This window comes from Semicossyphus pulcher, unplaced genomic scaffold (genome assembly GCF_022749685.1).
Source record: "Semicossyphus pulcher isolate SPU_LCO1_2020_fin unplaced genomic scaffold, fSemPul1.0.p SCAF_16, whole genome shotgun sequence".
NCBI lineage: Eukaryota > Metazoa > Chordata > Actinopteri > Labriformes > Labridae > Semicossyphus > Semicossyphus pulcher.
In genome coordinates, this window is record NW_027211670.1 from 19617673 (window position 1) to 19632482 (window position 14810).

General features: G+C 40.0%; 1 protein-coding gene across 1 annotated transcript in view; it reads right to left on the minus strand.

Moving 5' to 3' along the window:
- Nucleotides 1-6714: 6714 nt before the first annotated feature.
- Nucleotides 6715-14810, minus strand: part of LOC138593262 (melanopsin-A-like) — a 29889-nt gene continuing 21793 nt past the window's right edge. The window contains exons 9-11 of the mRNA XM_069664191.1: nucleotides 14522-14710; nucleotides 10480-10551; nucleotides 6715-6945 (exon numbers count right to left, since the gene is read on the minus strand). Coding sequence (XP_069520292.1) covers nucleotides 6748-6945; nucleotides 10480-10551; nucleotides 14522-14710 — 459 coding nt within the window. The 3' untranslated portion in view covers nucleotides 6715-6747. The remainder of the gene's footprint in view (nucleotides 6946-10479; nucleotides 10552-14521; nucleotides 14711-14810) is intronic.

Consider the following 14810-nt stretch of genomic DNA (forward strand, 5'->3'; position numbering starts at 1 on the left):
CCCAAGAAACACCCCCACCGAGCTGATCGAGCTGCCAGCCCTCTGTGTGTGTTTGTGTGTGTGTGTGTGTGTGTGTGTGTGTGTGTGTCATACGGAGCAATTCAATTAGCAGCACACCACAGCTGTCAAGGTTAAGTGAACAAAAAGAGCAGATTGTGACATAGGTGTTACAGACTTGTTGCTTCATTTTAATCACGTCTTGATCCTGTGCATATTGGTCACGCACACACCTGGAAATAAAGAGGTTTGTGGACAGGTGTAATCGTTGACCGCTGAAAAAGACACGAGATGAGGTGATTGATCCGTAAGCAGTAAGTGGATCCGATCTATCACTCATTATAGCGCTCATCAGTACCATGAGGTCCTATTGATGACACATCCAGGTGAAGATTTTTAATGCTTTTACTCCAAATTTACTCCAGTGGTTGGTTTTTTCTGTTATAAATCTTGTATATACACAAAAGACGGTGTAAAAGAAGGGGGCGGAGCCTTAATGGATTGGTTTGTGGGCTACCCTTTTAAGCCTAGAGTTCAGCCTCTTGGTTTTACGGTGCCAGAAGATGGTGTAAATAGAGAGGGTGGAGCCGGAGAGGAGGTCTGCAAATGCTAATGTGTCAAAATCACGCCCGAGGCTAATTTGGTAGCTGGCTAAATAGATAGTTAGAAACGGTGTTTCTCACAGAATGAGATTCTGTTTGTGGAGGTAGCTGGCCAAAGCTGTTTACCAGAAACCAATACCTGCTAATTGGTGCTAAAATACAGATTTAAAAAAACTTACCATACAGCAAATCACATGACCAATATGTGAATAAAAAACTGTCCAAAAAGTACCGACACCACAAACATGTCAGAGAGGTGTAGTGACTTGAAGAGGCTAGCAGACCACTCATCACTCCAAGCATCCAGGTCCCTCATTATGCGTACCTTTAAACCTTAATATCATTCAAACAGGTGAGTTATATCTAATTTGACCCCTGTACAGTCGTCACAATTTGGAAAATAAGCGATAGAGACAAAAAAACAATATTTGTACCAGGCCGTAAACGTGTTCAATTCTGCTGTAAAGTTGGGGATTTTAACATGGAACCGAATGGGCATCGACTCACTTATGGAGCCAGCCTCAAGTGGCCATTTGAGGAACTGCAGTTTTGTTTTTTTCGTACTTCTGCGTTGGCTTCAGTTTTTCCTCACATTGTATATGTGATTTTGGGGAGTTTTTTTGCACATGTGAAATTTGCTATTTCCTCCATATTTTCAGTTTCTTGAACACACCATCAGTCATAGGTAAAATCCTTGTTATGAAAAATGTTCTTGCCAATTAATAGTGTTTTTGTTGTCATTTAGTGTGTCTCTTGTAGTTAAGCTGCACATTGATTCACATGTCTTTTGACTGTATATTTAGGGCTAATGTACAGCGTCCGCCTTCAGGGACAATATTCACAATAAGAAACTCTTAAACAAACAGTCGCAACTTTGCTCTCACCACAGACACACAATGAAACACACACTCGCCTGAGCGCACATGCTCGGAGGAATTTACTTCCCAGCAATGTTGTGAAGGATCACAAGCGTGATTATGCGCCACAGATGTCACCGATGCTCTTTTATGGCTCCCGCCCTTCACCTCTGTGCACATCGCATGACTGCACATGTTCACACACACATGTTGGAGAGCCTCCAGCCCTGCTCATGCAGAATGACATCACAGGTTTCTGAGAGAGAGAGAGAAGAAGTGGGGAAAGACAGAGGCAGCAACACACATCAGAAGTGTTTACTAAAATAAAAGACTCTCAGACAATGAGGACATTTTATATTAATTCAGAGGGAAGAACTTTGACCATGAGCAAACACACACATCCACCCAAAACGTCCTGCTCTTATTATGTTTTCTTTTACTCACAGGTACTGTTACACTCAACCTTTAAACTGCAGTATCTCTCAGCTTACCACATATTTTCCTTTATTTCCTCTATTACACGTTTTAGTGACATTAAGTATAATGCACAACATTTCTTTCCTCCCCTGTTCTAAAAGTGTATTAACTCAAGTATTACAAATTTGAAGTTTCGTGTTGCTTGATGTCAGCTATCAAAATGGAAATTTAGAGACTAGTTTTCCAGTCCTGGAAACACCTGGAAATTGATTAGAATGATCAAATATCCTGGAAATTTTTTATGTTGTCCTCGAAAATTAAAATTTTCGCACTTTTGCACTCAGATCACCTAAGTAAACCAGGTGCGTATTTTTAAAACATTAAGATGCTTACACATGAATGCATCTGTAATAATAATCCAACACATTATTTCGCAAAAAAAATGATGGCCAATTTGTTAAGTATGAAAAGAAGTATGTTCTTTACTTCAGAGTCATTTTTAAAGTAGGACTTTAACTTGTAATACATTATTTTAATATTAAATATTGCTACTTTTACTCAAATAAAGGATCTGAAACCGCTTCTATCACTGTGCTCCCCCCATAAATTCTAAATAAATGCACATAAATATATTGTACAACATGCTTGAGCGATTTTGAATACCACAGTTATCAATAAAGTTGATTTGAACCTGACAGTGTGACTGAATGCAGATGTTAATGGATAGGAACAACAGAGTTGTCTTTCTGTCTTCCCCTCCCCTTACACCCTCATGCAAATCCAGTCGGATCTGTCACCTCTGTGGGGCGCCGTAGTTCATCTGAGAGGCCTATTCAGGTCAAACATCACGCAGGATAATTGTCCATCATCTGTGCTCTCTGACATGTTGGTCAGATATGGCGTACGCTAATGCAGCTCGGTTATCTGACATCAGGATGTTCCAGCTGTTATCTGCTGCTCATGGATCCCTTCCATTCAGGAAACTGACTTAATGACTTCGGAAAATATCGGCCAGTTGACGCTGATGGACAGATGGTGCATCAGGAGCTGCAGAACCAGAATCATTAGGGTCCTGCACATGAGGGTATGTACGCGGATTCACGTGTGAGAGCAGAGAAAGATGGTCTTGTGTTTTTGTTGCCAAGAAAAGATTAGAAACATCTCAACTGTGACCAGAAATCAGCAGCAGCAATTAAGATGATGGGATATTTACCTTCTATGATAATACACTGCAAATCTGAATGGGTTTTTGGGAAAAAAAATTGATGCCAAATTGACAACATTTATAATACATTTTAATCTTTTTTCTGACTTTTTATTGAACTAATGTTTAGTTGATAACATAACCCATCCATCCATTATCTATATCGCTTATCCTGTTCAGGGTCGAGGGTTATTATAAGTTTCCGCACTAGCTTAACGGCTAGCTTAGTGGCTAGCTCAAGAACCACAAAGTCAAAACAGCGAGCAGAATTTCGCAACAGTTTTATTTATAAAAATAAATAACAACACAAAACATTTTGTACAAAGAAAATAAAATCAACATGAAACCATCACTTCATAAACATCACTTCATTTAAGCAGAATTTAAATTCCATATATTTACATATATATTACTATAATTATCATAATGCTGAAATTTTAACTGAACTTTAACCTTTTAAAACTTAAAATTTTGTACATTCACTGATGGAACTGCAGGACAAATAAGCAACAGCGTGAACGTGACGACCTCGGTTGCTTTGTGAAGTAACAAGTTTCAATTTGACTGTTTATCATTTTACAAATATAAAACCGACAGTTTGTGTAACATTTAATTATGAAAAGAACAGTTTTTACAATCATAGTCAAAGATGCAGCAGTCTTAGGAATCTCAAAGGGATTTAAAATGTACAAAAGGGGAGAAAAGTAGCTTTGGAAGAGTCATGTTCGATGAAAACATAGGTGTGAGATGGTTTCTCTATGAGGTCGATGATAACAATCCTGAAAACACAATCTTAAAACAATAACGTCATTTACGTGTATATCAAATAGAAGATCAAAGAATGGCATCAAGAGAAATACAAAGTACAGTACTGAGTCCAGTCCTTTCGTGCTGGCACACAACTCACACAAGTCACTCACATACTTGCACACTGTTGCGTGATGGACGGCGGTGTTATGACACATTTGTGACCTGATTCGTCTCATTTGTGGTACTTAATGTCAACAGGAATGGAAAAATCAATGACAAAGAGCCAGGGCTGAATCAAACGCACTGTATCCTCCCCCATCTAGCCGCATAAACGCATAAGTGTGTCTGAATACCCCAGATGAACTCATATTAAAGCTGCATTAAGTTGCATTTGCGCACTAGAGGGCAGTATAGTGGAATAAACAGTCAATATATCCCGGCTAACACACAGCATTAGCGGTGTTTCGTGCAGGTTGACTTTAATTAAAGTAATTTGTCCATGCTTTAATTTGAAGACAGAATTTTGTCTTATATATCCACTGTCTTTTTAGCTCTGGCTTCATGTTGTTTCTTTATGAGTTGCTTAATGTGTGATTTCTAAATTTCCTCACCAGATACCAGTTTCAGACTTGAGAACAAACACAATTACAAAAGGGGCTTCGATCGATAGTTGCTAAGTTTGGCGGTGATTCTCGAGGGGCTTGGTAATGCTACCTGTCCATTTACACCAATAAATGACAAAAGGAGTCATTCGTTCTAAATTTTAAATAGAAAGCACTGCTTAATGCACCTTTAATACCAGTATACATAGTATATCCCCACACACTGACAGTGTACAATATAAGTATAATAGAAAAAGAAAACATTAGAAAAAGGTATCAGGTCAGGTATCGAGAATTATTTTGAAACTTTCATATTTAAAAAGTTGGTCGACTCTACACTGCAAAAATGGTCCAGGAATTAACTTTTGACAAAGTATGGATCTACATGGTAAGTAAGATATGCATTAATGCATTTAGTGTTTGCAATATGGCTCATAAACACTGCAAATAATCACAGCATTTTTTATGTTCCCAGTCGTAGTTATAATCAGCCAACGGTATCGTACCAAACATGTTTAACAGCAAATAATCAACTTCTGTTCGGCAAGATTGAAAACACAATTTCTAACCTTTAAACCAAGAACGAACAGAAAATGTTTTGTCATTTATATCGGGCGGATGCAGTTAAATTTTGGGGGGTCAACAGTTCAACAGGATTCCACCCAAAAGCAACAACAGAAATGAAGGTGGCCAACAACCCCTCTTTTTTCAACATGTATACTGCTAAGTGGAAGCAATTAATTTTCTTAAATTGTACACACACACAGTGTTTTTACATCTTCATTATAGTTTTATGGGCTCAAATAACTCACATTGCACTGTCATCGTTAAACTTTGATGGACCTGTCCCCTTGTGATATCCTCTTCAGTAGTTTTAAGCAAATAACGCTGGTGCGAGGTATCAAGAAAGTAACAATATTTGCAGTGCTTTCAATACATTACTTTTTCGGCAGAGCCTCAATGGAGTTTGCTCGTTTTGCAGTACATTGGAGGGCTATGCTCTTACTCATAGAACTGAAGTTACATTTAGTAACTACTCAAGATTTTACTCACCAAACAAAAAGTTGCATTTTAATGCTTCGCAGGTGTTTATTTCAGAGCTTCTGTGTTTGGTAGTGAGTGTTTATCTGTATGTTTGGTTTAACTAAAATTAGCTAGAGTTAGCATGGGCATGTTACAGTAACTAGCTAGTTAGTGTTAGCTAGCTAGCTTTTAGTTTAAGGCACATGTCTTTAGTTTCCCACACAAATGCAATACTCCAGAACTTAAAAATATCATGTTCTTACCCCACATTCCTGCAGAACTGTCTTCTTCATAGACACGTGTTCCAGTAGGAGTGCACGTTCTCTTGTGTTCAAAGCACACATTGAGTGACATCAGTGAGAGCCAATTAGCCGTTCAGATCACATGGTAAGTTCTCGTCTGCATTTATGACAAAACATTTTTTGTTTTTTCTACTTAAAGTAATAATCTCGAAGATTTTCATGTAAATAAATGTCTGTTAAGTCTCGATCTATCGCCGAATGAGGTAACACAATGGTGATTACGCCTATGGCCCACTGATGAAAGCCTTTGCACTTGCAGAATTACGGACCAGGTGTCTGTGGCGACTTTGGCGAAAAAAATCCCAAGCGGCGCCCAGTTAGTGATGCGTTTTCCATCAGCCAGCAGTGGTTGGTCTGTCAGAGAGGGTAGGCGGAGCTAAGCGGCTGCTTTTACAGTCTCTGCAAGTGTTGCGAGTAAACAGTAATCTACTATGGCTGAACAAAGAAAGAAAAGATCGATGACTACAGATACAACTTCAAAAATAAGTGAAAATCCAAAGAAAAAGAGACAAACTCGACGCTCAGATGAAGGCAAACAGTCGAAAAAGCGACCGTCAGTGAGGAAAATCAAGAGTTACAACCGGAGCCAACCGTGGACGTCACACGCCAAAGAGAACGAAACTAAGATCTTCGAGATTACCACTTTAAATGTTGTTAGAAGAATTGGAACCAAAAAGGTAAAAATCAAATCGATACCCAACCTTAGAGAAAGAACTTTTCACATTTTGTTTTTAAGGCTAATTTGTAGCGTCCGGCTCCGAGGTAAACCATCTCCAACCACCGTGAAGTGACAGAAAAAGTAAAAACACACATTATATTAACGATGCATTCACGCTCACACACCCACTCTTTTTTGTGCAAATAATATTGTACGAGCACGCTCTGGTTTGGAGTTTCAATACCTAACAGCATGCCAGTACAGGGAAGTCCCATGGAGGGAAACACACACACAAACACACACACTCCCACGATTACACTCCTTCGTCCGACTGTTCATGGTAGCGCTGTTGTCTCCAGCCTGGCTATGTCAAGGGGATCCCTGGGAACCGGGCTGTAAGATTTGGTTGATTTGAGGCTGCCATGAAAACCTGGGGGACTATGCAGAATGGACGGGCTGGATATGGAGGTGACAATGACAGATGACGTCTTACACACAGTCCTTGGCCCCAACTCCTCCATCACGTTATCCATCTGTGTAGGTGGAGAGAGAGATGTTCAGTTACTGTGGCTGAGACTGGACACATCTCATGTGTAGGTGGCTGCATGTTTGAAAATAAATATTCAGAGAGGTGGAGGTTAAAGGAGAGAGTTAAGTCTTATCAACGGTTGCTCTGATTTGGATCAATACGACTCTCCTCCACTTAACCTGCCAGCTCAAGACATGAAACAGTCACAGCTGATCAAAGGCATTGATTGGTTGGATTGCTGAATGGCTTTCTCACAGTGCCCTTGATGGAGTGGGGCTGTACCACATGCTTGAAGACCTGAGATCGATAGCTCTGCACATAAAGAGGACAGTACTCTACCGGAGCTACTTTAAGGATGATTCTGTTTTACTTGTTTAACTTGTTTAACTTGCGTCTTATTTTTGTAGTTTTTCTTACATTTCTATGAAAATGTATTCTTAAATTAAAACTGTAGAAATTGGGAAATACACTAAAATGTATTCTTGCTGGGAGTGGGATTTGTCTTTTAACTTCGAAGCTTTTGTCAGGTGCCAATTAGCCTAGCTTAGCATAAAGACTGCACCTTCAAATAAATTGGTTTGATATGTATGAAATATTCACAAGTTAAAATAACTTACTGAAATTATCCTTGAAGACTGACCTGCTTATACCCGTGAATTTAGTTGAATATCTTGGTGTTAAGGCTTTTTTTCCAGCCCAGAAAATATACACCTTTCGGCCATAACATATTGTTAGCATTGCACTCTATCCAACAAACTGTGATGCACTGTGTTCTGACACCTTTCTATCAGAACCAGCATTTTTTTAATAATTTGAGGTTCAGTTTCCAAAACAATTGTCGACACCTGACCTAAATTTGAGCTCTTCTTTCCGCCTTTGCTCCCCACGCACATCAATGAGCCATGACCCTGTCGCCAGTTCACTGGTTGTCCTTCCTTGGACCACTTTTGGTGAACTGACCGGGAACACCCCACAAAAGCAGCAGTTTTGGAGATGCTCTGACCCAGTCGTCTAGCAATCACAATTTGACCCTTGTCAAAGTCGCTCCCGTCCTTGCGCTTGCCCATTTTTCCTGCTTTCAACACATCAACTTCAACGACGAGATGTTCACTTGCTGTCTCAACCTCAAATTCCACAGGATCCGTCTCCGGTGTGTTCCGTGTGCACCGCGACCTCCGGAGTCGATTGCGCCCATTCAAGTCAATGCTTGTGATTCCACAACACGCGTCCCAAAAGTGTCTCTCCACTCTGCTCCGCTAAAGATAAGCGCCTAGTCTATTTTTGACAGTGGCCGCTTCAAGCACGCATCAAGGTGAACAGAGCAGATCGTTCCAAACAGGAAGTCACACACAAAAACAGCATACAGCATCCGGTCATTTCAGAATAAAACACCATGTACAGACCGGTACAGACTCCCGTTTTGTTCCGTTTTCATCACAAAAACACACTGAAATCTTGAAAAAAGAACACTTTTAATAAAGTGGTGTCTTCAGCCATGGTAGAAGCACAAAATCACGGGAGATCTCCATATGAGCAGATAATCAACCTCGAAGATGCAAACTGAACTGTTTGTGTGTTGCTCTGTTTAACATTGATGTTATCGCGTGATTTTGCAATTCTCGCGCGATCTTGTGATCTCGCAAATCCAGCTGCTTGGGAATCCGCTGCGGATCAGACACACTTCCTGTGGGCGAGGGCTCGCGAAGTCTGACGGACCAGAACCGCGGCGCAGACGGAACGCACCGGACACGGATCCTGTGGGATCCAGGCGTAACATATCCCACCTAATGACAGGGACCATTGTACCAAGACAATCAATGTCATTCACTTTACCTGTCAGTGGTCATAATGTTATGGCTGATTGTTGTATATGGAATAGCTATTTTAATAATATAATTGTTTGAAAGTATGAAGAGCCGCCAGTTCAAGCTCGGGTATTTAAGTAGATTATTCTTTTTCATCCTGCAGAACAATCAGTCAATAAATATTGTCTCAAGGGAACAGCCTGTCAATCTTTACATTGCTGCACTCTTTTGTATGGACAGTGAAAAGCTTTCACAACAGATAACACCAACATCACTTTGCTGCACACAAACAAACGTTTTTGAGTATGAAAGTATGAGCAGACAATTACAGGTAAAAGCTTCAATAAGCTTTTGATTTTCCACAAGGTCTGATTAATTTTTATGTAAGAACAGCACAGAATGAATGTAATGTGACAGGATGGAAAGCACGGCTAATAAGAGGAAGGACTAAAGAGATATGCCAACCATTTTGCATTTCTTAGCACTTTCTTTTAAAACAGTCGGTTATTTTCAGCTATTTTAAATGTTGTAGAATCAGTGGACAATGTTGCAGAATGGCTGTCATGCCCCTTTAAATAGCCCATAAACACAAATAACTAAAAGGGGTTGGCAGGATACACAGAAAATGTTTGTGTTGGCGCACTGACACTTCTGTGGTTGTGTTTCCATTCAATTGTTAAAAAAGTTCATTTTTAGCAAATTTGGTAATGTCGCAGAAGTTGGCGATACAAGCTTCATTTTAATTACGACTTTAATCCGACAGTAAACAGAGTAGAGGAAGTAATAGAGGTTGTCAACTGAAAAGGTTTTCAAAATGTTTTCTTTGTTGGGAAAATATTTATTGTGCTTTTATGGCGGCTTCCTTTGGAAATGTTTTCATGTGTTAAGAGTTTTGCTACGTCAGAATTTCATTACCATAAACCAACATATACTACTATACATGAACTCTTTTTGGACAAAGGCAAAAACCTTTCAGTGTTGTTTGTTACATCAAAATGAAAACACAACTTGTGTACACAATCACTAAACTCCATTGTTGTCCAAGACCTATTAAGTACATATTTACAAAGTTATTAAAAATCAATAATGTTGCGAGTGACACATTGCCAGGATATTGTTGAATGCTAATGTTAGCTGTTGTGACTTAGCTATCATTAGCTAATGAGTTATCAAATGTTATTTTAATTAAATATGAAGGTACATCAGGCTCTAATTAAACCACCTGCTAACATTACGATTTGATAGTTACCTAGCCAACATAGTATGCTGTAAGCTAGGATTTGGTTGAAAGCTAACGTTAGCTGTTGTTAGCTAGTGAGTTATCGAACATGTCGTTTTTACCTTCAAATATAGCCTGATTTCCATTTTCCATTGTCTTTTTATATGCTGATCAGTCAAGAAGTAGTCAATTAATACAACAGTACACCATTATAACAACATATTAGCTTCCCAGCCTGAGCACGAGGCTAACCCTAACGCCCCAGCAGAAAATGGCCGCCATGTGAATACGGTGAATGGCTGTTGACTGTAATTAAGGTAAGAACTTCTGCTAGTCTTTGGACAACAATGAAATCTAGACTACAGCCATATTTACATTAAAACTATTTTTTTTTCTGACAAAGAATAAACATGTTAGTGGTAACAACAAAAAGTGGTGCATAAAAAACCCACAACAAAAACAAGATGCCACATCGACTGCACAGAACGAGAGTGGACTATTGATGGACTCTTACAGTAGCTGGCAGATGACTGGTTGGCTGTAGATTGAAGTCCGACATGGAGATGTCTTCAGGCTCTGTCAGAGTCTGAACAGTACGCACACAAACACAGCCACTTAGTGTTCGTCATAATCAAAAGATCTTTTGTGCTATTTGAATCTCTGGGTCACATTCTTATGAAATACAGAGCGACTTCTAATTGGGATTTGAGTACAGACTGTTCAAATAAAGAAGCATTTATCTTGAAAAGTATGTCAAGTTGTTTCTGCCATTAGTTCCAAGATTACGTTGGTAACAATAGTATGTGCCAATAGCGACAGGATAAGCATTAGCACTGAATAATTGGGGCAAATGAAATCTTCGTGTTTTCTTGAAACCCATGGTGTTCTGAAATTCTTCAATGAATAGTTTGACATTTTTTGGAATATGTTTATTTCCCATCCTGGTCCATGTTGTAGTTGGTTAGCTTAGCATCAGTTCCAGAGATTAGGGCAAACAGACACTCTGGCTCAGTCCAAAGGAAATAAAATCCTCCTACCAATACCTGAACGCTGGTGTCTTGTCATCAGTGTGAGGTGAAGGCAGCACACAGAGACTCCAGGAAGTCAGAAAGTCCGACACAAAAAGCCCTCCAACAGAACTTTTGGAAACAATATATAAACCTGTATATTTGTGACTTTTAAAGGGCCTGTGGACAGAGCCAGGCAAGCTGTTTTTACTTGTTGCCAGTTACTTAATGCTAAGCTAGGCTAATTAGCATCTGACTTTAGCTTCATTTTAGCTAACAGATGCCTTCCTCCATTATCTGACTTTCTGCAAGATGTATCATGACCATATTTAACCGAAAATGTCAAACTATTTCATTAAATTGAAGAGTATTAGGCGTTAAAAGTAGCCCAGATGTAACTTAGCGATAGAAGAAATTGTTACAAAATAAAACAGGTTAATTTTGACAACAAAAAATGGTTAAAATGACGACAGGAAAATAATATATAGCAAAGTAAACCTTAGAATAATCACAAAGTGTACAAGTAGTAAGCAGCGATTGTAGAGCAAAGTTAAAGTGTTTGTATCGTCTGCTCCGTGCAGAGAGTGAAGCAGATGGACGTCAGAGACTTCTAGACAATCAGCCGTCTTCGCCTGCCTACAAGTGCGCTTGGAACATGGAGTCGCATCATGCAAACCGTGGATTAAGTCTGAAACACCCAGATTATTGGATTAGTCTTTGGAACCTCTGTAATGGAGTCCTCAGTGAACCTGACCTGCATGCCAGCGCGTCTCTGTGTGTGTGTGTTTGTATTTGTGCGTACATGAGGATTGCTTGGGTTTTTGCCGTGAACTAAGATGATTACAGAAAAACGGAAATGCTCCATATTCGATGCCCCACATAGAGCGTGCTGTCCGTTGGCCTGACTGATGGGTTTTTACCAAGGCTCAATATGTGTGCGTGTTGTATCTTTCCTATTGGTGATTTCCAATATAAGCACCAATTTCATGGCAAAAACTCCACTTACTTGACGGGCAAACTGGGCACCACAAAAGTGATCAAACAAGATCACAATTTAACATCTTAAACTCTGATATGTTTGTTTTATTCAAGTTAAACGCTTCAGTTAAAGCTAAACTCTGTTAAACATCTCTGGACCTGCCGCGTCAAAAGGTCAACTCTGGACTTTTTTTTGTCTCCTGAAGATGTTTCACCTCTCATCCAAAAGGCTTTGTCAGTCCTGACTGATTGGTGCAGAGTCAAAGGCATTTAACCTCTGAAAAAAAGAGGTCAAACCTGGCTGACATGTCAGAGTCAGTCTGTCCAGGTGGGGATGAAGTGCCTGGTAAAACCATGTCAGGGCAGCAAGGGTCGGGTCAAGCTGGAAAAGAGGTCGTCTGTATGAAACATTGTTTGTCCACATTTTAAGATTAAAAGGTTTACTCCTGATTTTAACGGCCTGGTGAGCAGCTAGCTGCCTTAGAGAGAGGGAGATGTGATAGAGTCAGACTGTAGGAATAAAATCGTACATTTCCAGACAGTCTTTGTGTTGCACTTTCCATGAAATGTGACAGAAAATTTTGTGCGAAGAATGAGAAAAGGGAGAGCAGGAGAGAAAAGCCTGGCTCCCTTCTCACCTCTGCACAGCTAGCGTCACAGCGTGAGGTGCATAGAAATGACGGATCATCGTTTTCAGAAAGTTACAGACACATCCTCCCCTCATTCATCAATGGAAAGGTTTTGGGGGGAGGGGGTTAGCAAAGCTGTGCGACCATACGACATCAGGTCTGAGGAAGGTTTCAAATAACACATCTTATGTGTTCTGATTCAGATCAAACAAAACCCTAAGTGAGAAGTAAAGAGGCTGTCTGGATTAAAGGTGAAAGGTCTTCGATATCTTAGAATCAATTTTATATATATATACATATATATACACATATATATATAGATATATATATATTTTGTTTGTTTTTTCCTATATTTATTGTATGCATCATCAGAAGAGGGCAAAATCCTGAGTAATAATCTGGCTGTATGATTGTGAGTACCTGGATTACTGAGAATCTTTACAGTCCATTAGAGCTACTTGCTAGTTGAAATATGAGTTGTGCATGCCAGTGTTGCCAGACTGAAAATACAGCAACATCGTGCTGCAGCTTTAAAAATAACAATCGTAATTTACCAAAAACTATCGTACATACGAAAAAACAAAACAAGAAAGCGTCAAAATACCACCCTGAAGAACTATGCCCTGTAACAACACGGAGGTCCCGTCCTTTGAACAAGACGGTAATTGTACGTTTCACACAACAGAGTCAGTTAGATCTCATCACACAATCATTCCTTCTGTTATTACCCTTCAAAACAAAAGCACCATATCCACTAAATCCTCGCACATTCGGGGAAGCTGCTTGCAAGCCGCGCTCGCGCAGAGATGCAATGAGTGACAGATGCATCGCTGAACTGTTATTGTGGTTTTCTCTGAAAGGGCAAAATGATCGTACATTATTGCATTATTGATCGTATATTGTACAGAGGGCAAAAAGATCGTACAAATACGGAAGTTATCGTACATCTGGCAACACTGATGCATGCAAGTAATGTAATTAACAAATATAATGTTGCTAGTTTTACTAAGAAAACTTAATGGTTCAGAATATTTGGGTCAAACTTTACATTACAAGACTGCTGTCACCATGGATACTAACACTAGAAATGAAGTTGTATGTAAAATGTTAATATGGCCAAATGTCCAAAATCCCAGTGCTTAAAAATCTGAATTAAGTCCCGATTTAAAGCTGTTGAGCTTTTGAACGTCTAACATTTGCAACTACTGACGCTTAGACCCTCCAAAGTACACAGTTACATGTTTTAACTTCACAGAGTATTTTGTTGCTGCTCTGAATTTTAACTTTGACTTTAACTACGATTGTTATTCCTGTCGAGGAGATTGCAGTGGCCTTTAAAGTCATGTTAATCAGCGAGCTACTGTATTCGTTCTGGAGCCGTAATTTCCGTGAAATTAAAAAAATGTAAACACAGACTCATCGAAGATTCAAACAGGCAGTCCAGAGTCTCAACCCGGGTCCAACGCAAACACGGCAAGAGAAACACTGGGAGCACAAATCCAAACCACACGGCGGCAGGGGACCAAAGCGACATGACCTAATCTAAAGACTCCTGCTCATAACTGAGTGGAGCCTGGATTTTAAGAGGACTCCATCTGACATGACCTCATAAAGTTACTCGGCATGAAATACCGAACGTAAACATAGCGTCTATGGACTTTAACAGGACTCTGAAACAACATGACATCACTTCTCATTGGAGGAGATTAAGATCAGCTTTGACATTCTGCCAAAACTGAAGCAGAACATCTCATCAAAATGTGGAGTGAAAGCTACAACTGAGCCGTATAAGACATCGGGTCTCAGTGTGGCGACACCTCTCTGACACGTGAAGCAACACAGTAACAGCAGTATCACTTTCATCCATAGTTAAAGACACACTACTGCATATTAAAGAGAGTAAGTAACACTTTGTTGACATACACCAGGCACCAACACTCACTGTGATGTGTGAGATGAGACGTATGCCCGGGTCAGTGAGGTTCTGGGCCGTTCTCTCGAACTCTCCCGTGCTGTGACCTCTCACCTTTGACCTCTGGCTGGAATGGCGCACCTGTTTGACATCAGCGGACAACTGACGACTGACAGGCGTCCGAGACGGGCCGTCGTCCTCCGTGTCCGAGAAGCGGGCCTGAGGCAAAAACAAGGAGACAATCAGCGACGCGTAATTCAGAGTATTTATCGAAGGAAGTGTAAGACAGAGACATACCATATGAGATATGAGACACACT